The sequence below is a fragment of the Corvus moneduloides genome, chromosome 4 (assembly GCF_009650955.1).
Source record: "Corvus moneduloides isolate bCorMon1 chromosome 4, bCorMon1.pri, whole genome shotgun sequence".
In the NCBI taxonomy this organism is placed as follows: Eukaryota; Metazoa; Chordata; class Aves; order Passeriformes; family Corvidae; genus Corvus; species Corvus moneduloides.
The window spans coordinates 37,306,794-37,334,057 of record NC_045479.1 but is presented as its reverse complement, the minus strand read 5'-3'; the positions used below and the strand labels follow the sequence as shown (position 1 = coordinate 37,334,057).

Here is a 27,264-nt window from a genome sequence, read left to right as displayed (position 1 = left end):
CACTTTGAACTCCAGCCAATCTGGAGTTCTGCCCTTGAAGTTACTATATTATTTGTTTCAAGGGGCACAGGTTATGTACAAATTAATTTAAAATTGGTTTTCCCTCTAGTTAAAATTCTGGGATTTTTTTAAAACACTCATTTGAATATTTCTTAGGTTTACATAAGTTTTTTTGAAATAATGGACTTTTAATCAGTGTATTTTTTAATAGTTTCTCCAATAAGCTAGTTCCTGTCACATAAAAGAAGTTAAAAAACATTACGTTTTCAGACCATATACCATAGTACTGAACTGATAATCCTTTTTGTCAGTCTATATTTTTTCAACCACCTTACCTACATTTTGTTCTGACAAAATTTTCTAGACACATGTTTAAAGGAAAACAGGAATTAAGATGTAACATGATCAAATAAAAAATTATCACATTCATTCTGTTCACATTTAATTCAGATGTAAGAGTTCAAAAGAACTCTCTTCCTGCATTCAGGGAAGTGCAATAACTGAGTAATTAACTCTTAAAACTATTATAGTGGATATCGATCCTAAACAATGCTGCACTGTACTGTAAAACAACAGTATGCTAGCATCTGGGCTACTGATTTTCCTTAAAAATTAGCATCTAAGACTAGTAGTGATTAAGTTTCTTGCTCATCCAGGGTAAAAATGCTAACCTGATGAGGAAATTTTAACAATAAAAGAGTTCTGACAAATTAGACATAATTTCAAAGTTTATGTTACAGTTCTGTTTTAAAGACAACAGCCCTAAGAAAAAAACTGTGAAATGGCTGCAAGTGACTCCAAAAGTTTTCTTTTCACCAGAAGTAACTACTCTTCCATAGAAATAATACTTAAGTTTTTATACAGGTTTTGTCTTCAAGCATACACTTACTACTAATAATCTTTATTATTACTACTATTAATATATGTCTTAAAAAATAACTACAAAAAAAAGGGTAAGTGTACCAATCAACAAAGAGCTAAGCTAAGCAATAAAATAGGTTTTTCTAAATATTCTAAAGAATCTCAGTAAAAGGACTTTGCTAAAAATGTTTTGGACCAACAGCGCTTGGAGATATATGCTTAAGCACAAGAGAAAAAAAAGAACTTTCATAAAAAAAAGCTATGTATGCTTTTCTAAATTACTGCTAAAGGGGCATATTATAAAGATATTTGTAGTGACAGACTGACATGTTGATGCTGCACATATGGAGTTTGCAATGACGTTCTCCAATCTGAAGATGAATCTAGTGGACACCTATGAGAACAACTTCCAGTGTACTGTACGTAAGAGTCTCCATCCTAAAATCACAGGAAAAAAAGGATAAGCAATCATAATTGTTTTCTATTTAGAGTGATACTTTTTATTAAATCATGAAACATGTGAATTCTAAAAAATTTTTGAGAAAGAATTTATTTACAATTACCTCTTCATCAGAATCTCCCAGCCTCCCTAGATCTAGGCATGGCACCCTGCAGGGAGTTAAAACAATTTTAAAAGCAATACAGTCCCTTATTTTTTAACAACAATAAAAGCACTGCCTATTAGTTATTATTAGGTCCTTCACAAAAATTTCCCTGCAACTGGATATGGCCTACTCAGCAAATCTCTATTAGCCCCTCTTGCTTCAGCTCAGCAAGTGGCTCCTGAGCTTCTCTTCCCCAGTAGCAGAGGACCCTGGCAGCCGAAAAGGACCCTTCTTTACTCGCACATTGACTTCTCTTCACTCCCCAACAGGTGCTACTGCAACAAGATCATGCAGCAGGGATACCTTACTCTTGTCTTCCACAGCACATCCATGTCAACATTCCTCTACAATCAGTCAACAGAGAGGCAACAGGGAAGCAATCACTACTTGGGATGCAAATCTTCTGAACTTTTCGTAAGAGATTAACACAGTGGAAGAAAACCATACCTCAGTATTTTGTTCTGCTTAAAGAAATGAAAACATCTCCAACTCATCAAAGCATCTCTGTGCCTTCTGCCTTTACTCCAGGTATATTGCAGAGCACCATGAATACATATTTTTCATATTTTACCAGCAATATTTCCAAGCAACTCTCTTATAACTTCTTGGAATAAGAGAGCTCCTTATTTTACAGTCTTTTTTTATTAGATGATGACAGGCAGTACACAGAAATCAGAATTTTTTGACGTTGGTATGAAGAATCAAAGGTCATGGTCACACACACTTATAAAATAATTACATACACTGTCTTTAAGGCATTTCAGTAAACAAAACTGCCTAAACTATCAATCAAGGTCCTTGGAAGAGTAGATGTTCCTTATCTGCCAAAGTTACTACAAGGTTTGAAATTTTAAAAGCACAAACAGAATTTCCCATTGCTTGTGAAGCCCTTCACAACAGTTTCTCCGTATCTTTTACTGTAATACCTGTAAAAGCGGCCAATAGTTAAAATATGTTTTTTCTCCTTTTGCAGACAGGTTAAAAATATTCAAGAAAAACAATGTATAAATATGACAGCTCTGAGTGATACCCTCTGAAGAGGATGTCAGGAGGACAGAGCCAGGTTCTTCTTGGGAGTACCCAGCAATGGGCAATGGGCAGAAACTGATGCACAGGACGTTCCACCCAAAACCAACTTCTTCACCACAGGTGACTGAGCACTGGAACAGGTTGCCCAGAGAGGTTGTGGAGTCTCCCTCACTGGAAATACTCAAGAACCATCTAGGTGCAATCCTGAGCAATCTGGGACGTCCCTGCTTGAGCAGGGAGGTTGGACCAGATGGACCAGTGGGTTGGACCCACTGTGGTCTTTTCCATCTTTACCCATTCTGTGATTACACCTCCACTGAGCCAAACATAAATCAGCTTAATTCCAAAGTAAATAATGCATCATATATTCTACTCCAAATATAAATCACAGAAAACAAACCTATGATGATAAATTTCATGGAACACTAAGTTGCACATCACTACAAATGCCAATGCACTGTGTTAATAATACACACAATTAAACAAGCTGATCTGAAATAGAAGCAGACTTACTCTGGCGGGCGAGGACTGTGAGCAGCCTGTCTATTTGGTCTCCAACCCTAAAAGAAGGACACATTATTGCATACCTAGGGAATCTGGATTAAAATACATAGTTCTCTCTCTCAATTTCCCCTGAAATATTTAAAACTAGTGGCTCAAATTATCTGTCCAACAGACTTGACTAAGATGCTACTAACAAGGGGAGAAAACCAAAAACTTCTAATTGAAAGCTAATTCTTACAGATCATGAGACTAAAAGACTGAATATTCATCATGACAGAAAGATTTCCAGCCATTAAGAATCTAGATAGCATCCACATCAGCTATTAATAATACATTAAAAATAATCCATGTTTCTGAGGCTTTGTGCCGTCACTGCTCTCACAAGGCTTTGGGTCACATTGCTCTTGTTGGTTGGGAACCAACCCTTAAACCAAAACCACAAGACTGACAGCCAGCTGGCTCACAAGGAGTTAGCTCAGACCCCAAAGAGCCTCTGATACTTGGTGTAACTGTTTCATCTCAGCTTTAGTATAGCAGTCCTGCCGATGACTAGGCAGTTCACCTTATTTATTTTGCAAGGCTGCATAGCACACAGATCTCCAAACCCAAATGAGCAAGAGCATGGCAAGAAAAAATATAAGTGACTCAAAGCTTCATCCATCCCCCTATGGCTTTTGAAAACAGCTAGCAGCAAATCCGTGGGGAAGGCTGCTTGCGGCAAGCACAAAGTAACAATTCGCCTAACTGGCCTCCCTATCTGAAAAAAAAAAGTGGTTCGGGAACGTTCAGAACCAGGGCTAACATTTTTGTTTTCACTTTTCAGCTCATAAATCTCAGCATCGCAGCCTGAACTGAGCAGAATCCTATTCCCAGCAGTGCCTGAACATCTTCCACGATCTGAGAGCAATCACAAAACTGTAACTCCTTTCTCGCCATACACCCCTGCAGCTGCTCCCGAAACAGAAGTTCGGCAACACTACCCTCTAGCGACTCCAGAACATGGGTCCGGGTATCCAGGTTGGCGAGTTCTCCGCACGGAATGAGTACCGCCACCGTGTGGTCACGTACGTAAAACCGTCAAGGCATCAAAAACGCTGCACTACACCGCGCATTTATCTTTTTTCTGTACCATTACAACTGTGGTCAGGTAAAGAACACACCTGATCCTAGATGCTAAAGCCTTAATATAATTCCTTTTCAACAAATCAGGAAGAAAGCAAACAAAAAACGTTGTGAATGCTAAGGTGAAGCATATGATTTCAACATAATTTTAAGATTTACTTTTGTAAACTACCAAGAATCATGTGGACTAGGGAGTCTAAATTTGGAAACTTAGTTGCACAAGAATAAAAAAAAAAGGGATGAGAGATTAGAGAAAAAATGTTATTTCTTTTCTTTTACAACCTCCACTAAATCCCCAAATGTTCTTGTTGTCCCCAGGTATTTAATTTCCAAAAACCCGGTTAAAACATTAACAGTAACATTGTAACATTGATGTATTATCATTTACAAAAGGTCCTTTTTCATTCCAAATCAAACTGAAAAGAAGAACAGCAATTTGGCAGTCAAACTCCAAGAATTCCTAATGGGGTCATGCAACAAATAAGGAAGATAAATGGGTGCTTGGGGGCTGAGGGAGGATTAGAAATTAACTTTAGTTCATGGACATAAAGTACACGGTATCTGTGAGAAAAATCAACTGTTCCTAACAATATTAATATTTACCTCAGCGGTAAGGAAAATAATGGCCCTCAGAATCCAAGATAGTATTTGTAAGGACTTTCAAAAGTTAGCCCTAAAGTTTCTGCTACAGTGAACCTGTGAGGGTTGCACACCTACCCTACCTCAAAGCCCAGACTATTAGGAATACATGGAAAATGTAATTTCCCTTCATACTGAGCACAGAGCACTGAGATTCATTTTTCATGTCGATCTAAAATCATGCCTTTTCAAACTGTATTTTAGGGGCTGCTTTACTTTATTGTTGTCTTGCAGAACAAAAACACAGGCACACCTGATGCCAGTTTCACCAACAGCCTGAGATAGCACGCAGTACAGGTTCAAGCCTCTGTTGCTCGTAACTGCAAGTACTAGTTCATTCTTAAATTCCCCACATTCCAATTAAGCACTCAGAGTAGCAGTTATTCTAGGATAGCTGTTTATGTTGGAATTTCTCATGTTCATTTGAGAAGCTGTCATACTAAACTATCCCTTTCTGACAAAAATAATTTCTTTAAAAGTTGTCTTCTCTAAAGAATGGATTCCAACCTCAAACCAAGAGCCTTCTGATTTATGATTAAAATATTTTTAAAATGTCAAAGTAAGGAAGGAAAACAATCACAAGCCTTCCATTGACTACCTGACATTTCTTCCTCCTCAATGACAACTCAGCTTTCCTTCGAGGGGATGCAGCAAGTCCTTTAACTTCCGAATCCATGCAAATTCAATGACAGCTTTCAGTACAAACTGAAAAACAGAACATGCTATTGAGAAAAACACGTATTTTTTACGTAAGTACTTCTGAAAAAAAAAAAGTTACTGCATTAGAAAGAATTTTGGTATTGTCTTCAGCAAGCTAGGAAATGCTGTTGGTTTCTCTTTTCCACCGCCTCTTAATTTCAGTCCTTTATTACTAATGTTTAACCAGATCCCCGTTCAAATTTATGGGTTTGCCTCAAGCTTAACTCCCTCTTTCCCTTACACTTATCGATACCTTCTCATTCCAGTATTACTAATTTGCTACCCCTTGGCAACATCAAACCTTTTGTACCACTTGAAACCGCTGCCTGTCTCTCCATGGCTCGATGCCCTGGGAACATTTCAGGAAGACCTAAGGGCCCTCCCGGCACACTGCCAGGCTCCGAGAGCTCCAGGATGACATTCCACCAGTATTCCTGCTCTGCTGGCTTCTCCTTCCACCCAGTCAGTTTTGAACCAAAAGCCCATAGCGTAGTTCCCAGCAATCAGACACTCCATTTTCAAACCAAAGGCTGACGGCACCGAGCAGTTCCCAGTCCCAAGCAGCCTTTCCTTCCCCGAGCAGGAGCAGGGCTGCAGGGCCTGCTCGGAGACCGGCACACGGCGCCGGGCACCCGCACAGCCCTCCCGCCGAACCGCTTCCAGGGCACGGAGAACGTCCGTGCACGGCCGCAAGGCTCTCCTGAAATGGAGCATCCTTCCCCACCTGAGGGCAGAGAGGGGAGAGAGCGTTGTTGTATTTAATGGTTCACGCGCTGAGATTACGGTTATCAAACAGCAGCGCTGTAAGAGGCGGAATAAACATTATGAGCTCAACAGCTCCACGGAAACGATGCCTTTTCCCAAGAGAGGCGCGGGACGCGGGCCGGCAGGGGCTCTGTCTCACCGCAGCGGTCCCAGGGCGCAGGGCTGACGGACCGGGGCCGTCCCCGCACCGTCTCCACGGTGCCCGCGCCCCCCCTGCCCGCCCCGCCTGGGCCGGCGGCTGCCGGGTACCGCAGCGCGGAGGGGCCAATCCGAGCCAGGCCTCGCACCAGCTCCGCAAGGTGCGCCTCGGCGGAGTGGGGAAGCTGAATGCCCGGTTGCTCCTGCGGAAATTCCCTGCTCCGGGGCCCGGCCGTCCCTCCCTCCCCGCGCCCACGGGCGGATCTGCCCGCCCTGCGGCCGCCGCAGCCCCGCTAGGACAGGCGGGCCCTTACGCATCACACGGATTCTGCCCTCGGCAAACCCCGACAGCCGACATCGGAGACTTCGAAACTGCGGCCAGAGAGCCCACGGTGCGTATTTGCAGCCTGGGCAGAAACACAGCGATCACCCCAAAGTAGCTCAGAGCCTTTCGGACAAGGACTTCGAGTGTCAGCAGCATCCGAGGACTCGTGGAGGTGAAAGCCTCAGCAGTGATGATTCAAACACTGCCCCAGGCGGGGAAACGCTGCGGCAAAGGACACCGGCACCAGTGCCTGGAAGGAGCAGGACTGACCTGCACTCTGCCCACACCTCGGCAGCACAGCCCGGCTCCCACTGCATCGTTCCCTCTGATCAGTGACTTTGAAATTAGTTTCAGTTCACTTTATTAGATATTTCAGAGAAAAGTCTCTATGAAATTATGATTTTTTCCAAGCAGTTCGAGTTGTCCTGAATGACCAGAGCAACATCAGGTATTTTTTGAAATCAAATTGTATCCAATACCAGTTTTGTTCATCCGTTCTGTCTTGGGGAAAAAATCTGCGACTGCTTGAGAAACCCCGGCTCTGTAGTCCATCAGTTTTCCAAAGTTAGGCAAAATCTCACTTAGTGCAAAACACACTGACGCTAAGGATGTATTTCTGGATGCTGCTACTTGCAAGCCTGTGTGATCCAGTTTTAGAACCAAACACATACCATGTTTCTACACCAGAATGAACAATTCATTCCATTTCAGTGAGTGACACGATAATAAATTTAGTCCCTTTAAGTACAGTACATTTCCTCCATAAAAACAAGTCCACATGCTATTTTCCTGTAAGAATACAGATGGCAGAAGAGTTCAGGCATCACAACTGGCCTACTTAAAAGCTATGCAATTATAAAACAGAAAATTTAACAGTGCCATACTGTCAGACCTACCTCTAAGGTAACTCCTGTCATTAAAGGCTGGCAGTACAATAGGTGTGTGCATTAAGTGAACAAAAAAATGAGTAAAAAAAATGAAGGTATGGACAAAAATTATTCTGGCAAAGGAAAAGAAATGCTGTTCCTAATAATGACTTTAAAAGGCCACTATCAAGTTGGCATAATGTATTGAAAAAAGATCCCATGCCCCACAGGTCTTGAATGGTACATAGCAATACATCTGTTAATTCTGATTTTTAAAAAAAAGGCATTACAATGAATCAAAAGGCCAGATTCTATGGTATTAAAATAAATGTGAATCAGATATACAGTATTAATGGGTATCACTCAGTTATTAGACAGCTGCTGAGTTTAACCAGTGACAAGTGGGGAAGAAATTAAGTGATCCAGTGTAATACATTAGGGATTAAGCTGACATGCAAAACTAAACACTGTTACTCAAAGGACTGCAAATTCAGACATTATTATTTTAATATAGTGTCCATGGCTAAACTTCTCTCTCCAAATAAAGAAACTTAACTATGAATGGATCTCAAAGACTTAACCCATACTGATTTTCACACTCCCAAAGAGAAAATTTTTCCACAAAGAGCTGAATTCATCAGTGCGTGCTTTTTAATGAACTCAAGGAAGTCACAGTTCAAGTGGCATAATGCTTACTAGTTACAAAACATTTATGAAATATCTATTCTTTATAGTCTCAATTAGAAGATTCTCTAATATTTTAGTGAAGCATCAGATATAATTACAGTGCATTATATACAGAGTACAGAAATAATTTTATAGGGAAAAAATAAATAGAAAAAATATGTAAACATCCTGAGTAAAATTCTGCTGCCACTGAAGTCAGTTACAGAATTGTCACAGATACGAGCAAAGGCAGTATTTCACCCCTCTTTTTAAAGCATATAGCAGTGCACGTAACTTCATTTCAAACAGTTTAAAGTGCATACGACATTATAAAAAGAATTCATAAGCTTTTGAAAGTTTTACATATGCAGATTCCATTCATATCTGTTGCGTCTCCTCAGTGCCATCTCTTCTGATTCAATGGCATCTGTGCTTATCATTTCGTCGTCTTCTACAACATCTGGCTCCAACTGATGTATTTCACATTCATCGTGTAATTCATGCTCTCCTATTTTGTAATCATTATCAATATCCTCAAGCAAATCTTCATAACATTCATCTTCTCTGTTGTCCATTTCTTTCTCTTGAGAATGTTCAGCAAATGACTGAATGAGATCTTCAAGTTTCTCATTACAAATGTGTCCGAGATCTTAAAATTCACAAAAAATAATCAAAATTAAAGTTTACTGGAAAGGCTCTAAATTTCAGGTCAGTTTAGAAGTAGAATATTTTTTAATTTGGCTTTTTTCCCTCTTCTATTAAGACTCAAATAATGCAAAAATCCCCCAAATTTCTCTTGGAAGTCTCCAGTTGAAACCAATATACAGTTTGCTGTTCAGTGTTGTATGCAAGCATTACTCACAGCCTCAGAGATTCCCATTTGTAAATCCTTAGCCTAAAGTTAAGACTGCTTAGGAACGGACATTCCAAAAGCCTGTTTTATCAAAGCAGAATGTGACTGTGTGGTCCATGCCAGTTCAATGTCTTTAGCACCTATTCTTAAATACAGCATGATGTATCAAAAATTTGAAATCGGATACATCTCAAACAGGAAGAATGGTATTCCTCCAAAATAAAACTAATTCCACACAAATTACCTAAGGTGCAGAAGCTGAACATTATTATAGTAAGATCCATTTATTCTTTTAAAATATGAACTACTTAATTATCTATCTGTCTGAAAATTAAAGTACCTTTCGTCTTGTTTTCTGATTTATCCAATCCACTTTCTTTCATCAGTCGTCTAATTGATTGGAGCTGTGTCATTATTTCATCTTTCTGCTCACAAGCTAAAGCATTGACACTAGAAAAAGAAGACAAATGTTAACAGGTGAAAGATTATCTTGGAAGGGAGTGCTTGATAATAATACACTTATTGCAGTATTTCTTTCTGTATATAAATACCATAGTTAAGTTTGTGAAATGTTTAGGTCAAGCTTTCCTTTGAGAACTGTCTCTTGAGAAGTGGGGAGCCCATCACATCATACAACTATTGAATGTCACTGAACTCCAACACTGGAGCCCCAATGGCCAAGGTCAATACTGAGTACCACAAGTAACAATTATCCACAGTACTGTTAGTAGTAGTACAACAATGTCTAATACAGCACTTTAGAGTTTAAAGGCTTTTCTCACTCAAGGTTTTTTTTTACTTTCCTCCCCATCACTACTAGAAATTTGTTACGCAAACTGGCTGGTGAATTTGCTGCTGAATAGTTTCAGCATATGCTAAGTTCAGAAGTACACTGAACAAACAATCTCCTGATTCTGCATGTTTTAATCTAAAAGCATCCTGTTTCATGAGGATGTCAGTCTACAAAATTAACTGCAGGGATATTTTTATTTCTAGTAGATATATAAGGCTCTGGCTTCTTAAGAACAGAACTTCTCCAAAACTACAAGGAGTTTTTGTATTACTGATTCCCTTGTCACATTAAAATAGAGAAGTTATATTTCACTGAAATACACACACTTTACAGATTCATTTCAAAACACAAAAATAAGCAGCTATACCTTGATAACTATTTTTTCCTTATAATTACATCTAAAGGAAGAAACTCACTCTGCTACCAAAATCTAATTCCCACAAGGGCTTTCAAATGCTACTGAGTTTAAGTATATTTTCACTATTAGTCTCCTTGGTCATTATTAAAATTCATCTTGTTAAGCCACAGTAACATGATCATATGTCTTCTGCATTTATGTTTGGTGAACAAGAGATGGGAGGTGTCTGTGAAAAAGTTCACAAATGGCAGAACTGGTATTACCTGCAAAAGGGTACGGAAACAATAAGTAATCAAAGAAGGCTCCCAAAACTGTTCCTGACGTATATATAAGGATCATTTTAAGAACTCTTTGTTAACATTTTGGCAAATTTCAATTTACAGGAAACAACACTGAGATTTTTTTAGAAACACTCACCAGTTTGAAAGTGGATCCAACTGAGTCAATAAAGAATTTAACATTTTCTCTGTCTGTGCTAGATGTTGCTCCAGTTCTAAAAGCTGATGCTCTAACAGAAACAAACACAAACAAAAGCAATACAACAAAAAAAGAGGGAGGTGGGGGGGTGGGGGGAGAGGCAGAGCAAAAGAGAAAGAACATTGTAAGTAATGTCTTTACAATATCATTAGGATATTAATTTATATTTTTGGTTGGACAGATTCAAAACCAGAAAGCTTCTTTCATCTATAAAATTCTACAATATGAAAAGGGAATGGTGGGGGTAAGAACAGAAGCCTTATTATGTGTAAACAGAAGTCCTTGCCGCCCAGTAACCTATCTCCAATAGTGCCCAAACAGAAGACACCTCTATAGAAACTGAGAAGAATGTGGAGCTCACCTTCCCAGTGTCAAAAACAATGCAGCTGCAAGACTTCCTGAGATGTAAGTACTGTATTTATACTTAATATGCTTTCATGTGTTTGCCTATTCACACCTTACAAATATATTTAACACTTAATGCACTACAATCAAGAGGAGTCACTCCTCCTAAAATACAATTAAACTTTGAAGAAAGAAGAATGCAACACACAAGGATGATGAGTAGGGAGTGTACCAAATCACTGCTGAGCCTGATTCCAGACCTGGTGTACAGAGACACCAAAAGATGTTCAATTCACTAAAAATGTGTCTAGACAAGGGAAGGAAAGGTATGAAAACAGCATCAACTTTGAACGTTTTTGACAGGTTTCCCATTTGGCCTAAAAATCATAAATGGTCTCTATAATTGTTCAGCCATACTGTTCCACTATCAATTCTAAACCAGATCATTATATTATTTAAATATACCTGTTTGATTATATCCCATTTAAACTGAAGAAAACTGAACAGATCTTAAGTGATAAAGTGATTAAGAGAATCATACTGCATTACTATAGCTGTTTTAAAGAGCATTACATCTGGAGAATTTAAACAAACCTCAAACAAACATTTCAAACATACAGAATAACAAAGTGGGTTTTTGCAGATTCCTAACTGCTCTCAGTAACTTAAAAGATTGTCTTCATTTAGCTAGATTGCATCAATGAAAACATGTTTTGTTCCAGTAGGAAACAAGCATTTTTGTTGAACATATGCATTCCGAATGGGTATCTTACCTGTCTCCTTTGCCTTGTCTTCTGTACTTTTTTCCTTTTTGGAGTTACTTTCTTCATGTGACTTCATCTTTAAAAGATACAATTGAGTTAAACAACTTCATCATCATTTGTGTACTAAAACCAACACTGTCTTTAGAACTTCAGTGAAAGTAAACAGCAACCATGAAGATGTGCTACATTAATGAAACTTTTCTTCTGTGATGCCTTCTTCCTGTCTTAAGCTAACACTTCTGATTTTAAGCAAACACAACATGATTGGCAAAAGCTGTAAAAGAAAGCAGTTGCTATTTCAAAAGGGAGCAGAAGAAACCTTCTAGGTTACTGGATCCAGTCTCCTATCATTAATTACTATATAGAATTTATTTCTTAAAGTAATAAAGATACTATTATAAAAGTATTTACATTTCAATCCCACAAGCCCAAGTGTAACGAATTGTAACACCCAAAATATGGTTTTCATTATTTTTAAATCTTATACTAAACTGGGCAGTCTCTATACTCATTTTGCTAAACTGTGATATTTTTCTCATACACAAGATTAACATGAACTGTCTCCAGAAATGAGGATGTTGTCTCCAGTCTTATTCCTGTTCATTTTTATTTTCCCTGAGGGCAAGCAACAGTATTCCAGGTACACTCTCAGCTTTGCAAGTCCTGTAGTATCTCTTACTATAAATAATACATTTCAAGACTGATTCCTTTTAAAAAACAAGTGATCATGTGTTCTCCCTTTTTAATTTACAAATGGTAGAAAAGGTATCCATTATGTGAATAAACCTGTATGTTGCACCTGCATGATCAAATGAGAAGTCCAAATAAAAGATCCAGTCTACTCGCAATTCCATCTAACTGCTAATCTAAGAGCACTGCTCTGCAGGAATTGTCCGCCTCCTTCCCACACTCAATCTCATTCTGAAGAATGAAAAGGGAGTGAAACTGATGAGACTTAGGTTACAGACTCAGGTAGCAGCACTGTTTAGGTTCTCAGATTCTCATTTGAGGCTACAGGGTGAGATTCTCACTTCTTCAAATGTCTAAAAATACGTAAGCCAGAAGCCTTCATAAGGAAGAACTAGATACGCTAAAATTTTAACTTTGAACTTCACACTCAAACAGAGCAAGAAATGGCTTTTGGACAACCATATACATGGACTCAGAACTGGAAAAACAAACAAGCCAAGCAGTTACATTTCCTCCTAACTACAATAATTTAATGCCTTTCCTATGGCTTACCTTAAGAAGTTTGTATGCTGCAAACATTCCCACTCCAAGAGCATACAATGGCATGAGGGTGAATGCTAACTCTCTACCATTTCCTCTCGTTCTCTCGCTTTTTATCTCTTTTTCCATTGCATTTCTCATCTGCTGAATACTCTGGTAAGTATTACTGTCAGAATTTCCTGGATGCCGGTGAACTTGATAAACTGTCTGAGGACTACCTTAAAAATTAAATTGAGGGAAAGACAACAAGGTAAGAAATGAAATCAGGAGTCCACAACTGGAATTAAATTGTTTTCTTCTTGTGTAATCATCTTTGTTCATCACTCTTCTAAGACAGTGTGGGCAGCCTTGCATCCAATAAAAAAATTTTGAATTTTTCTTATATTAACAGGCAGCATATTAAATCTAGGCAGCAAAAACTCTCCAACGAAGCTTGGTTTCTTTAATATACAAATTTTAAGCTTCTTCCTTCACAGCAACATTGGCAAACCCTCAGCAAATCACAGAAAGACAGACATAACAAGAAACAATTTAAATCTTGAAATTAAAGCATACCCAGAGAAACTATGGATAACGCTGGAAACAATAATTAGTATTTTTTCCTTTACACCAAAGGAACTGAATTAATTACAAATTGAGTTGTCTGGTCCCAGGAAAAAAAAGTTTTGTTGAAATGTACATGCTGTGCTGCTGCTTACATTATTTTGACAGTCATTTCAGTTTTACATGGATATTCCCACAGGCTTAGAAGTACTGTACCTCTACAAATCAAATATTTATCAGGAGAAGATTACACAATAGCCAAGAGATGCAACCTTGGAAGTCAGAAGTACTTTTGCATGTAATTTGCCTGCCAGAACAGGGAGCAGATGAGAAAACAGCCAGTGTCATTGTTCAACTTAGGAAACAGGTTATTTGGTAATTAAATCAAGGGTTTGTGGGTTCATGGTATCATCAGCTAAAGAATGCAGATGCTTGCAGAGATGGCAGGGGATTGGGGGACTGTGAAGTTTTACAATCATGTCTCAATCAACTGCCTAGACTTACAATTTTGAACTTAATGTATCAGAACTGAGTATGGGTATGACAAGGTTCACATTCTATAAAAACTCCCAAACAAAAGACCATTATGGAAATCACTTCTTGTCAATTAATATTGTAATATGGGCATTTCAGGAACTCATGGTAACATAACTCAAGTGTGCAAAGTACAGCCACCATCAATAGAGAAAAAATTAAAGTTACACCTCCCAGTGAAACAACTATTTGGCTACAGCTTCTGCCAACTGCAAGAGAAAAAAATGGATTTAATTCTGCTAATCTAAACTGGTACTGTGTGATAAGAGATCTTGAACAGCGTTTTAGTATTGCCTAAAATGAGTTAGCCAAAAAAGCTTTTCGGATCTGCAGGGATGACCTTGGGTGTAGCAGCCTTTACTATCAGATCTAAAGTGAAGTCATGCCAGGTATGACTGCAAGTTCTTCCACGTGTAATTGATCAGTTTGCAACACTCAGCTTTTATCCCTATGTTTGTTCATTGGAACTCAAAACACAATTGGACGATTAAGCAATAACTAAGCGCCCTAGCTGATACAATCGGAACTCGAGCTACCTTCATCACTCAGTGCAAACTCTGGCAGGCATTCTCCTTTCAGGACAAGTAGGTTTAGACTTGCTAAAACTGCACTAACTAATCTGGAAATCACATTTTATATTATACATATTTTTCCACCTTTCAGAATGTTTCGTACTGATTCCTAGTTTTACATTTACACTCACCTTTTTTACCTACTTTAAGTTCTATTTGTTTTTAATGTAAATGAGAAGTTTTACTAAAATAGTATCACAGATAAAAAGATTTCTAAAGATCATACAAATAAGAATGTGGCAAGGGAAACACCTTCTGGGTGGAGAGAAGGAACGTTGAATCCTACTGGAGTCCAGTGTCCTGCAGCAAGTTTATCCCACAGAAGAAACAGCAAAGTGAATTACTAGCCAACCAGGAAAAAAGAACCACCCAGAGAGGTGAGGAGATCTGTCTGAAATTTATTTTACTCAGTGCTGGGCCAGTACTTCGGTAGAATCACAGGCATGTGAAGTGTTTCTATTTTTTAAGGATTTGGTTTTAAAATAATTTGATCTATAGGGAATATACAGCTAATCAAGAGAAAACAGGCCAGGCAAGAGCTTATGAAGCACAGTAAGTTTGATATCAGCTGGGAAGAACATGGTAGCAGCTCAAGCCTCGATTCTTCTGCCGGCAGGGAAAAGCACAGACACATTTGCAGGACTATAGCAACTAGCTAGCTATCTGTCGGCTTGAAACGCCTTGGAAGGCATCATCAATGAATCACAGAGCTACATCACAAAAGCAGGCTTTTTGTGATTGTCAAAAACAAAGGTGAACCTTTGGACCTTCAGCTAAATCGTGACATGCACTGATATGACTTAACATATATTTCTACCGTTTTAGCTCCCACAAGTAGTAAACTCTGTAGCCCATTCATTGATACATTTTCTAAACAAGCATCTTGGACTCATTTTTAATACACTGCCGGACAGATTTTGTACCACTCTGTGAATACATTTACTAACAGCAACACTTGGCTTCCTTATTGCACTTGAGTTTTCCCCTGTGACACCTCCCAGTTCCTCATCCGTTCGACTGTGCCCCTGCGGGCACTGCTCGTCACACCGCCCCACACTTCCAATTACCGGGCGTTTCTTGCACTTAGGAGTAGTTTTGGTAAGACAACAGACAAAACCCAAAGCACTGGCGAACCAGAACAGCAGCACACCGCCGGAGGTGGGGGTGTTTAAGGCGCGTACAGGCCAGCTCCAAGCGGTCTGACCAGGCCTCCCCGTCCACAGCCCGTGTACACCGGCGCCTCCCGCCGGACGAGGGCACATCCCTCTCGGTCCCGGGGTTCCCTTCCAGCCCGCCCGAGCCCGCGGCGGCTCCCGCACGGAACCCCGGCCGCGGCACCGCCCCGGCTCCTACCTCTGCCGTGCTGACGGGGATCGTAATAGCCGGGGCCGCCCCGCGGAGACCGGCCGGCCCGCCCGCCGCCGCCTCCCCCGAACATCCTGGGCATGACGACGAAGACGCAGAGCACCAACACGGCCGAGAGCAGCACCTGCTGCACGGCCGACAGCGCCATGGCCGCCGCCTCTCCGCCGCCTTCCCGCGGCCGGGCCGCGCCCCGCACAGCCGCCACAGCGGCCCCCGGCGGCGCCCCGCGGCACGGCCCGGCCCCACGGCCCCGCCCACGGCCCGGCCCCACGGCCCCGCCCACGGCCCGGCCCACGGCCCGGCCCCACGGCCCGGCCCCACGGCCCGGCCCCACGGCCCGGCCCCACGGCCCCGCCCACGGCCCGGCCCCACGGCCCGGCCCCACGGCCCGGCCCCACGGCCCGGCCCCACGGCCCGGCCCCACGGCCCCGCCCACGGCCCGGCCCCACGGCCCCGCCCACGGCCCGGCCCCACGGCCCCGCCCACGGCCCCGCCCACGGCCCGGCCCCACGGCCCCGCCCAAGGCCCGGCCCCACGGCCCCGCCCACGGCCCCGCCCCACGGCCCGGCCCCACGGCCCGGCCCCACGGCCCCGCCCACGGCCCGGCCCCACGGCCCGGCCCCACGGCCCCGCCCACGGCCCGGCCCCACGGCCCGGCCCCACGGCCCGGCCCCACGGCCCCGCCCACGGCCCGGCCCCACGGCCCGGCCCCACGGCCCCGCCCACGGCCCGGCCCCACGGCCCGGCCCCACGGCCCGGCCCCACGGCCCCGCCCACGGCCCGGCCCCACGGCCCGGCCCCACGGCCCCGCCCACGGCCCCGCCCACGGCCCGGCCCCACGGCCCCGCCCACGGCCCGGCCCCACGGCCCGCGGGCACCGCCGGGCACCGCCCCGGGGCGGCCGGGCTCTCCGTCTGAAACAACTTATGAGCTGCACTCTTAGGGTTGAAGGGCGTTTCCGGTCGCAAATGAAAATTTTTGCTGGAAAGTGTTATGCAAAAGTGAAGAAGATGCAGAAAAAGCGGATGTTTGATGTTTAGTCCGCTTTGTGCCTCAAGAGGAACATGTTAGCAATGGGCAGCTAAAGGATGAGCATCCTGAACATGCTTGGGAACACGCATGTATTCGGCAAAGAATGTCCTTTGCTTGGGTGGGTTTTAAGCTGGATTGGCAGATAAGGGGAGGGGTCATTTTGGAAGTGATGAAGTTTGCAAAAGACATCACACACAGTTTTAAATACTCAGGAATAGGAAAACCAGGAAAAGTTATGACTGAAAGTACAGCTAGGGAAAAACCAAAGGCCTAAGGGAGGAAAGAGTATCAGCAGCCAGTGGAGTTAACTGTAAAGTCCACACAGAAACTGAGCGTGAACTGAAACATATGAGCACCAGTTACCCTAGGCAATAAACCACATCACCTTCTTTTAAGATATAAAATTAGGTACTTTAAAGGTAAACTTGCTGAAAAACAGTCATGACTGGAAGACAAATACAGAAGATTGTTTATGTTCAGGAATCAGCTGCAAAGAAGTAAAAGGTAGTAGAATGAGTTACTGGCCAGGAATTGGCATGTTTACCTCCTGAAGCTGTCTTTGTAAAATGCCCTGATGTATATTTAAAGCCTTACCATAGGAGGAGTAAATATTTTATTCCAGAACCTCTCTTAAAAATACTTAAAATATTTGTACTGTTGAACCTACACTATCTGTACATTTTTAATTTGAATTATTTTTTATGTATCAAATCGAAATCCTTAAAGACCTGTTCAGTAACAAAAACCCAAAAAGCTTCATGTTTAATTAATATGCCAGCGATTCCTTACCTGAAGACAAAACTGCATTTCAAACATCTTTTCAGTTGCTAGCAATTGCTCTTACAAAGTTAATTTTCAACAGTGAAGGGAGGAAAAACTTGTCTAATGAAATTAGTTTGTATTTCTCTGCTGCAATAAGAAAAGTCAATTAAAATAAAACTCAGGCACTTGCCTAAATAAGGGAAAATATTTCTTTATGAAACTCCAGCATTTGATATCTCTCTGCTTTTTTGTTTACTGGTTTTATCAGATTGTTTAAGATTTTGTTGTAACTTAACATTGCATAACTATTTCACCTTTCATGTTTTGCAGACTTGGGATGCAGCTTTGGCACAGACTGCAAGGGCATAGACGAATGCATTTTTAAACTTAACATATACTTAAGTAAGAAACATCTGTGCCATCCTAATTTCACATCTGTTGGAAAGAATATTTGGGTTGGAAGTCATAAAGTTTTTGATGTTGCTGATGCCATTAAATTGGTATGATGAGGTCAGATTCTTAATTTTCATAGTGCAGAACTGTGCTAAGGTTTGTGGTTGTTACATTCAAGTCAGAGTTATCTTTGGTAAAATGTCCTGGTTAGTGACTACCAGAAGAGAGAAAGTGGGATGTAAACATGGGGAATTTTTCAAAATCATGAGGCTGTAAAGCCTCATGCATGTACCCAGCTCCCAGCTCATGGTGCTAAATTTCACTTGAGATCTGCACAAGGATAGGCAATGCTTGTATTGTCCAGACAAATATAATGTGATATCCAAATCCCAAAACTTAATTGTCGAGATCAACTGCTTAATGCTGGCAAAAGTCTAAAACTCTCTTCCTGGGAAAACATCATAGATGCTCGAGGGCAGGCTGGACTTCTGCTTTAAATATAGATAGAGTCACTAGATGGAGCCAGAAATGCAAGAAAGCATTTTACAACCTGGACTATCCTGGACCCATCAAAATTTCCTACTGCATAAAATCTCAGCTCGTTTTCCAAACACAGAATTTCAGCTGCATGCATATATAAGTGCAAGATCACTGTACTGTTAAATTAAAGGTTCAGTTTCAGTGTGATATTTTTTGTGCAAACTGCATGTAGTTGTAATATAATCATGGTTTTACATTAAGTGTAACTGGCAAAACTGAGCAGGGAATAAGACCCATTAACATCTTTTACAATCTATTTGCAACAAATTTTCCCTGTAAACCTACCTAAAACTGGGATACAAGACCTTAGCTCTTAAAACATATGGTTCTTCTTATGCTCTTGCATATATGTACAATTTGGTTTAGGTTTGAAAAAAAAAAAATTCAACCAGCTTGTAGAACAGCTGGGGAGACAATACAAATGCCAACACATACCATCCTACTGCCCCAAGAAGTGATCAGGCTTGGAATGTTACACCAGGAGTGCTAATCTTGTAGCTACTCTCCAGGAGCACAGGAAGCTCCTCCAGTGATTTCAGGCTAGCAGGTAATAGCAAATAACTAAGGAGGAGAGAATCAACACATACTCAAGCTTGGGATTTCCAAATTTTATTTTTGTTACACAGCAAACCAGGCCAGAATGTCTGTTCTGCAGCCAGGTGCTGTTCAAAAACCTTTTTTTTGACTCCTGCTGAAGCACAGATTTCCTAATTCTGTTTGTTCCTTGAGTAATTCTGAAATTGAAGCAACGTCCTGCAACATAATTATAACGAAGCTGATATGACTAAGCAATACTATTGGAAAATCAGCTGAGCAGCAGATTTCTGTTTTGTCAAAACTACAGTTTTTATTATTGGTGCAGGTTTTAAGAAAGCTGTTTGCAGCATCTCTTCAGATAAGACCTACAATCACAGAATGGCTTGGCAGCCAACCAAGGTGGAGAACACTCAAAGGAAAGACAGAAGTATACTTGGAGTGTTGCTTCTTGCTGATGTGCATGGCAGATGCCTGTTTCATGCTTCACCCTTTGACTGCCAGCTATGATGTCAGATAGAGTTGTACCTTATTAAGCAATTGCACTTCACTTCCTGTTAGTTTGACACTTTCAAGTGCTTCCACACCCAGAGGCCAACCTCTGAAAAACTGCTTGCTGGTATCATCTCCACCTAAGAGATTTCTCTTTGTAAAACTTAAAAAAAAACCACTGGAGAGTTATGAAAATCACATTTTACTTTGCTGCATTGTTCTTACTGGATTTCTTCACTTGCTTTCATGCTGATCTGCAATATCCCTTGCCTGACATAGAAGATGCAAAGTTCATTGAAGATTGTGTGAGAGCTCACAACACATTTCGATCCAAAGTGAATCCACCAGCCAGCAACATGTTTCGTATGGTAAGGTGGTGTTTGTGATCTGTTTGAAATTATTATAGATTGGGCTGCTGATTTAGCCCATCTTATTCTTCATTTGCATTGTGCTATTCTTTCCATTTCAGTTAATGATTTCTGTAACATATGTTGGTTCTTTTTAAGAAATAGAAAAGACATCAATTTTCACAGTATTGTTCAGTTTTAATAATTTGAAGCAAATTTCTTTTTTAGCACAAGATTTAGCTACTCTCAACTTCAGTCAGAGCAAAGGGCTGTATTGTAAAAAGTAGTGTTCAGTTCTCAGTGCGTCATCTACCTCTTTCTAAGAGCGATAGTAATCTGTTTTATACCAGGTCAGGTTTCATACAAGGAAGCTGTTTGGTTTTTAAAAAGTTCCTGAGCAGGCAATCTGCACAACAGGATTTGTTGAAAATCTGTCATCTCCCGTTGTTTCTTCTAATCTAGAACGTGTGTTGAATAAAGGGAGTTTTCAGGACATCCATTTAGATACCTGATCTTCATTTGCTGCAGCAGGGTTTGAAGAGCAGGGATAGTAATACCTAGGCTGAAAAGCAGAGCTTCCGACAAATACAGTGGATATCAGAACAGGCTATGGGTAGGTCACACGTTGTTCAGTGGAATACATAAGGAAAAATGTGTACAGCTAGCTGAGGGAGGTAACCCCAGTCAGTGCATGTCACTTCTCTGAGCCCTCCAGCAGTACTGCACAGATGGAAAGGAAGTTAAATGCATAACCACATGCAGAGTAGGAATCATTTCTACAAATGGAAGCTCACAGTAAATGGGTAAGATTCAGAGTACCAGTGACTTCAATTTCTTGCCATTTTAAAAACAATGTTTAATTTAAAAAGCTAGTGTACAAGAGCAAACTTACCTGCTCACACCAAAGACCCAGCAATTCTGGAATAACAGCAGGACAAATATATTTAAGCCTCTTGAATCAAAGGTGTTGCGTGGTACTTACAAGCTCTTAATGGATTTTTTGGATTTTTTTTCAGCCTTGATGTTATTTAAGTTTTTATCAGTTCTAGCATCGTATGGCAAAGAGCTGCACAGCCTAACCACAGGTTGTGTGAAGCTATTTCCTTGTGTTTGATTTGGGCCTGTTAATGCCTAGCTTCATTTAACAGTGTCTGGTCTTTGTATTGGAAGAAGCAAGTTATGGCTGCTTATTTACCTACTTCACACAAGACGTCCAGATGTCTCTGACTGAAGCTGCAGAGCACTCTCTTGTTATATGAAAGCCCTCCAAACATGAAGATTATCATCCTACTCCAGGTTCTCTCTGGCCTTTCTAGTTCTAGTGTACCTTTCTTGAGGTGGGGTGCTGTGCTGCACACAGCATTTAACAGCACTTCTGCAGAAGTATGATTATATATGTGATTTTATTCTCCATTCCTTTGCAAAGAGTTTTTAATACTTTATTTGCTATTTGGTCTATTACTTTCAAGTGGTAATAGCCATCTCCAAAGCTGTTGTTATGAACACAAACTCAATTTTTTCTCACATCTCTTAACTTGCATTTCCCTGTACTGAACTTTTCCTCTCAGTGCAAAATCTGCAAGTCTGCCAGACTGGTTTGCCAAATTATGACTTCTGCCTCTTTGGATAGGAGTGTTTCCTTCTCAGCCCAGCAGAGATGAGTCTTTTATTTGCTTAGTCCATCTGCTGAGAGAGAAAAGAGGCAGAAGGAGCTGAGGAAGGGAGCAGCTATAACTCTCCCCTTTGTCCTGGCCAGCAGAACAGAATTCCTGTCAGGTCTGATAATAATTGCAAAGTGCAAATCCCGGGACAGCCAACATCTCCTAGGCACAAAGTTCTCCAAGCCCCTCTATAGCTGGGAGTTTCACAGTTACCCCCCTCAGTGTGGCAGATTAAAGACTGCACTCCAGCTCTAAATATATTAACAAGTCAGATACAACAGGACAATGGATAGATCCTGCATGTCCTGCAATAGGTAAGGGAGAAAGAAGACAAAAATTTGCTATGGGAGTAGAACTGTCAAGTGAGAGAAAGAAACTGAATGCAGGGATGAGAAGCAGAAAAGGGGAAAAGAACTCTTTAACAAGTTTCTGTTTAAAAATGCTTGAATTCAGCTAAGTCAGCAGTGCCGGTTATAGTATGTTTTCATCCTTTTTTACAGTCCTGGGACGCTGCTTTAGCTAAGACTGCCAAAGCGTGGGCAGAGAAGTGCACGTTTAACCACAATACCTACCTTGAAACACCAGGGAAAATGCACCCCACCTTTGCACTTGTTGGAGAAAACATCTGGACTGGCACAGCCCACATATTCTCTGTGGATGCAGCACTCAGGGCCTGGTTTAATGAAGTCAGCAGCTATGATTTCAGCACCAATACATGTACTGACAAGTGTGGTCACTACACTCAGGTGAGTCTTACATGCCCAGTTCTTTATAGTCCTATATATACATATATATAATCTAATTTCACTGAAAATCTGAGTACAGGCTTGGAACACATTGCTTTGGAACAGGAATTACAGCAGAGCTTTGCACCCCCCAGCTTATTGTTGCATGAGATTGGAAGCAAATATTACAAGCCCCAGTGATGTCAAGTTCTACTTCCAGTAATGGTGGAGAGGGATTATCCCCTGGCAATTTCACATTTACAGGGGCGCCAGATAATAAGTGCAAAAATGGCTATCAAGCCATCATTTATCCCAGCTGCCCTGCAGGTTGTTTAAGTTGCTCCTGTGTCAGCTGATTTAAATTTCCCTGAGATACTTTCCTTCTCCGTCCTCCCTTAATGCTGTTGCTTTGGCAGTATTTGAACAGTGCATCACGTACTTCCCTTTGTCTTGCAGGTCGTTTGGGCAGAGAGTTTCAAAGTTGGCTGCGCAGTTCACTTCTGCAGTACAGTTGAAAATTTTCCAGGACTGTTCAAAGCAGCACACTTTGTTTGTAACTATGGGCCAGCGTAAGTTAATTATGGCACTTGGAGGTTTTTTTATTTTTTAACTATCCCAACTGATCCGGTATCAGATGCCAAAATGACAGGTGCAGTTGTAACAAATTTCAGAATAAGCTACATCCTCGTGTCACTTGTCCAAGGGAAACTTCCCCTGGCCATTGGGAACAGAACCTACTGGACGTAGCTGGGACTGGAGAAAATCCCATTCTAAAAAAACAGGACAGCAGATCATAGCTGAGACCATATAATGCAGATGGTAGAAGAAAATCTGTTTTGACTTCAATCTGTGCAGGAAAAGTGGAAAGGGTGTAATCTTCCCGCTTCAAAAAGATTACATCTTTCTATGTCCCTACCCGAATTTCAAGCAAGACATTGTAATTTAAGAAATAAAAGGAAGACAGTCCTCTAGTTTATCTGGTACCTTGTAGTATTTCGACTTATTTTTTACAGGTTTGTTTTTTATAATCCAGGTAGGTAATGAGGGACTAGACGCAGATTTTTATATGCTTACAATAATACAGTATTGCCTGTGAAGTCTCATTAATTTCCAGTGGTGAGAGTCAACTGTTCCCCATGCCAGTGAGAGCTTTAATCTGATCTAAAAGGAATTTCAAACAATTTCAATGACCAGTTTTTTGGGGATTCCCTCCCCTTGATAGCTTTTCAATGACAGCTAACAAAACACTGTTCATGTTTTGCAGGGGGAATTACCTAAGAAAACCATATAAAGAAGGACAGCCATGCAGTAGATGCAGTAATGAGAAGTGTGTAGACAAGCTCTGTGGTAAGACCAAAGTGATCAACTAAGAAAACTGCATAGAAATAAAAGTGGCATAATTAGCAATAGAAATACGATGAGTCAATTTGCACTAAGTGCATAGTGGGTCTGTAGCACACTACACAGCAACAGTACCAAACTCTGGGAGGAATAGTGTAAGAAGGAAATAATTGAAATACTTTGCTGCTGAAGGCTCTCAGAAGTAGAAGCCAGAGTTTCTGATGCAGGGAAGTATCAGTTAGACTACTTTCTCTCTTTTATCTGGTCAGGAAGTTAAATCCAAAATTTTAGTCCCAGCAAATATTCAGTCTAATTCTTCTCTCCCAGCAGAAATAGGAAATTTATCTTTTGCTTTCTTGCTTGTTTAGCATGTCTTACATTTTCCACACAACCATATTTCTGTACCAAAAAGCACAGTTATTTCTAACTTCCACAATTTTCTGAAAACCAGCTTGCTTGTAAATCTCTTCCCTACTACGCTCAGTGTTATCAGAGTGCTCATGAACATAATTAAATGAACAGTTATAACAGAGCTCAAAAGGCTCAGGGGATGAGGGGATTTAAATCAAATCTGGAGGAGCAATTAATAAAGGACTGGTAACCCCTTTGGAGCAGGCCTGTGGCAGCTGTGGGATGTCTGGCCAGTGCTGAGAGCTGGTGTGGGGCTGAGCTGGCACAGCCCACTCCCAAACCCCGCAAAGATGCAACAGTGAAAGGAGCTGGTTGGAGTGAAATCCTCTCTGGGGTGGAGGTGTTCCCTGCAAACATGCTGCCTGAGCCTGGGAGAGAAGTGGGTGATGGCGAAGGGGCTCAGCCTGCTCCCTGCTCCCACCTTCCCACTAATGAGCCGGAGTGAGTCTGTGCTGGGTCCGTCTCCCTCGGTGTCAGGGTGTGGGCACAGCAGGGAAACACACAGCCTGTACCCCATCACTCTGAGTCTGCTCCAAACAGCAGTTTGCAGGGGTTGGACCTTTTTGTCTACTCACCTAGTCCCAAACTGGGCAACGTTTTAAATAAACAGAGATTAAAGGACATGCAGCAACGTGTTCAATCAAATATGAATTTTATACAGAGGTTTAATGGGGATGGTCTTTACTAGCCAGGCTCTAGACAGCCTCAGCTGTAGAAATGATTGAGCATTTGGTACTCTTATTTCCTTCTGTAATATCCTGGCTGACTCATCTTAAAGTCTCAGACTGATGCATCACAGGAAAACTAGAAATATCTCAAAGACTAGGGGGAGGGACAGGAGGAACAGAGTATTTAAAAGGTAAGTGCTAGATCCTACCACTGGCTTTTACCATTTTCTCTTATAGGGCAAATGAGGAACTTCAATAGGATGCACATAGGCAGTCCTGCAAATGTGTCAAAACTTTTAGTAAAGGTGTACTTCCATGATAAATTAGTAATTATATTTGTCTGTCTGTAACTACTTAGATTTGGTATGTGTAACAATTTAAATTAAATTCCATGTTTTGTTGTTACTTTTTATTCCCTCATCCCCCATGACACAAATTCTTCCTGATACAGCCATTTTTTTTCTGCTTTTCTTTCAATTCAATGAAATACATGAACTCCACAGCAGTTGGGAGCCTGCTCTTGCTGTCCTGCTTCCCCCTTGCAGGATGTTTTAGGCATTAGCTGGCATCATCAGTGCAAGCAGCCAGGCACCAGCAAAGGCTTACCTCTTCACATTAAGAACCACCACTGAATGGTACTCACATTTCTTTCCTCTTCCGATCTCTTTGCAGCAAATACAGAACGTGAGAAGCTGATAAGTAAGTATCAAATTGTTTTTAATGGCTTTCCTGTAAGTATGGCTAAGACTGATAGATCTTATCACCTGTTTCTTTACTGACTTTTAGGTTATGCCAACTGGTATCCAGACTGGGATACACAGCCCCAGCCACCGCGGCCCCGGCCCCCCCGGCCTGCCGTGCCATCATACGTCCCACCTGCTGAGCATCCACGTCCCTCTTGTGACCAATACTGCCTTAGTGTTTTAATTTTAAGGCCACTGTTTCTCGTACTGAGTTCTAGTGCTGTACTTTTAGTACAACAGCAATTTCCACACAGATTTTTTTATGAGTAATGGTCAGTTAAGACACTGATTGTGATCCTACTGCTGTATTACTCTCACATAATTGGCACACATTTAAAAAAACACTTGGTCATTTCTCATTATCCCTGCAATTTTTATCCAGCATAGGAAAGGTTGCTTCTTCACTCAATGCAAAATACAAGTGGCTGTGCATAGAGGTAGTATAATTTATTGGCAGTAGCTGCAACATGCTCTTATGTCTGCATGAGCCTCTTAGCTCTAGGGCTAGGTTGCTAGAGGGACCACTGAAAATAGATATTACTCCATGTGCTAACAATCCTCCTGGAAACCTGGGGCATCATGAAGACATGTCCGAGGTGGCACACTGTACCCAAAAGAAGCAGTAATTCATCTTCATTAACCTTCAGTTATCCTGGACACAGTTTTCCCCAGATAATGGAGATTTAACTGTATATATTACTTTTTATGAACAGGAGTAAAGCTTATCCTTGGTTACATTTAACCTGTATGTGTCAGTGTCCATTACTCTATTGTCAGTTGTACTATTCAGTTCTCTCAGAGTTAATCCTTGTTCTCCATAAGTAGAAGAATACCAGGGAAAGTTGATAGAGTAAGGATTAAGGGGGAGTGTCAAGGGAGAAAGCTTAATTTTAGGATGTGAGATGGTGAAAAAATCTAAAATGCAGAGTAGATGACAGCCATCCTGAGCTTTCAGGCAGCAGGAAACAGAGACAGAAGATGAAATGGGCCCGGGACAGATCCTGGTTTAGAAATCTCAGCCTCATTTAGAAAGTCCAAACCTCTGATGGATTTAGTTTGTTTCAAGAGACATTTAGCCCTCAACCTCACCCTTATTGTTCCAATACATGTTTGTGAGTAAGGGGAATAAGCCCATCTTTCAAGCCAGAAGATACTGGCTGGTATTAGCAAGGCATAACTGTGCTATCAATATTTAAAGCTGGTTTTCCTCCTTTATCTTTGTTCTAATGTTTAAAGAACACAGTGACTCAAATTCTGAGCCACATTGCAGCATGTCATTCCACAGAATAAAAATGAGCCCCAACCGAGGTTCTTGTTAATAGATCCCTTGAGGTGGATTAGAGTGAAATGACACTGAATGACTCGCATATGCATAAATAAATAAATAAATAAATAAAGCGGCTTTATTTTAGAACAATTTGGTTGTAGTGGAAAGGAAGAAAATATATAAGGAAAAGAGGAAAGGCAACAGCCTTAACAGCATCTAGTTTCATCAAAAGAAGAAAATTGATCCAAAACCTTTCTGCAATACGTAGTAATTGCTATGAATAGGATTACGGAGC

The 27,264-nt window shown here is 41.3% G+C and overlaps 4 protein-coding genes across 11 annotated transcripts in view; 2 read left to right on the top strand and 2 right to left on the bottom strand.

Annotated features, from left to right (window-relative positions):
- CAPS2 (calcyphosine 2) overlaps positions 1 to 6,884 on the bottom strand; it is a 29,615-nt gene extending 22,731 nt beyond the window's left edge. For 2 of the 8 annotated variants that reach the window (XM_032106230.1, XM_032106238.1), the window contains exons 1-5: positions 6,184 to 6,357; positions 5,359 to 5,465; positions 3,009 to 3,055; positions 1,425 to 1,470; positions 1,189 to 1,299 (exon numbers count right to left, since the gene is read on the bottom strand). In XM_032106230.1, the coding sequence (XP_031962121.1) occupies positions 1,189 to 1,299; positions 1,425 to 1,470; positions 3,009 to 3,055; positions 5,359 to 5,436 (282 nt within the window). In that variant the 5' untranslated portion in view covers positions 5,437 to 5,465; positions 6,184 to 6,357. The other 6 variants (XM_032106233.1, XM_032106231.1, XM_032106237.1 and 3 more) reach the window with 6 other exon arrangements.
- Positions 6,885 to 8,182: 1,298 nt separating this feature from the next.
- CCDC107 (coiled-coil domain containing 107) lies at positions 8,183 to 16,246 on the bottom strand. Its single transcript, XM_032106242.1, has 6 exons — positions 16,042 to 16,246; positions 13,052 to 13,257; positions 11,819 to 11,885; positions 10,641 to 10,731; positions 9,413 to 9,522; positions 8,183 to 8,868 (listed from the first exon to the last, which is right to left on the bottom strand). The coding sequence occupies exons 1-6, from the start codon at positions 16,199 to 16,201 to the stop codon at positions 8,579 to 8,581; spliced, it is 924 nt and encodes a 307-aa protein (XP_031962133.1). The 5' UTR covers positions 16,202 to 16,246; the 3' UTR covers positions 8,183 to 8,578.
- Positions 16,200 to 17,093, top strand: LOC116443114 (extensin-like). Its single transcript, XM_032107006.1, has one exon. The coding sequence runs from the start codon at positions 16,200 to 16,202 to the stop codon at positions 17,091 to 17,093; it is 894 nt and encodes a 297-aa protein (XP_031962897.1).
- Positions 16,998 to 26,444, top strand: LOC116443502 (glioma pathogenesis-related protein 1-like). Its single transcript, XM_032107672.1, has 7 exons — positions 16,998 to 17,203; positions 18,178 to 20,174; positions 22,315 to 22,560; positions 22,996 to 23,108; positions 23,804 to 23,886; positions 25,632 to 25,658; positions 25,746 to 26,444. The coding sequence occupies exons 2-7, from the start codon at positions 19,995 to 19,997 to the stop codon at positions 25,970 to 25,972; spliced, it is 876 nt and encodes a 291-aa protein (XP_031963563.1). The 5' UTR covers positions 16,998 to 17,203; positions 18,178 to 19,994; the 3' UTR covers positions 25,973 to 26,444.
- The last annotated feature ends 820 nt before the right edge of the window (positions 26,445 to 27,264 follow it).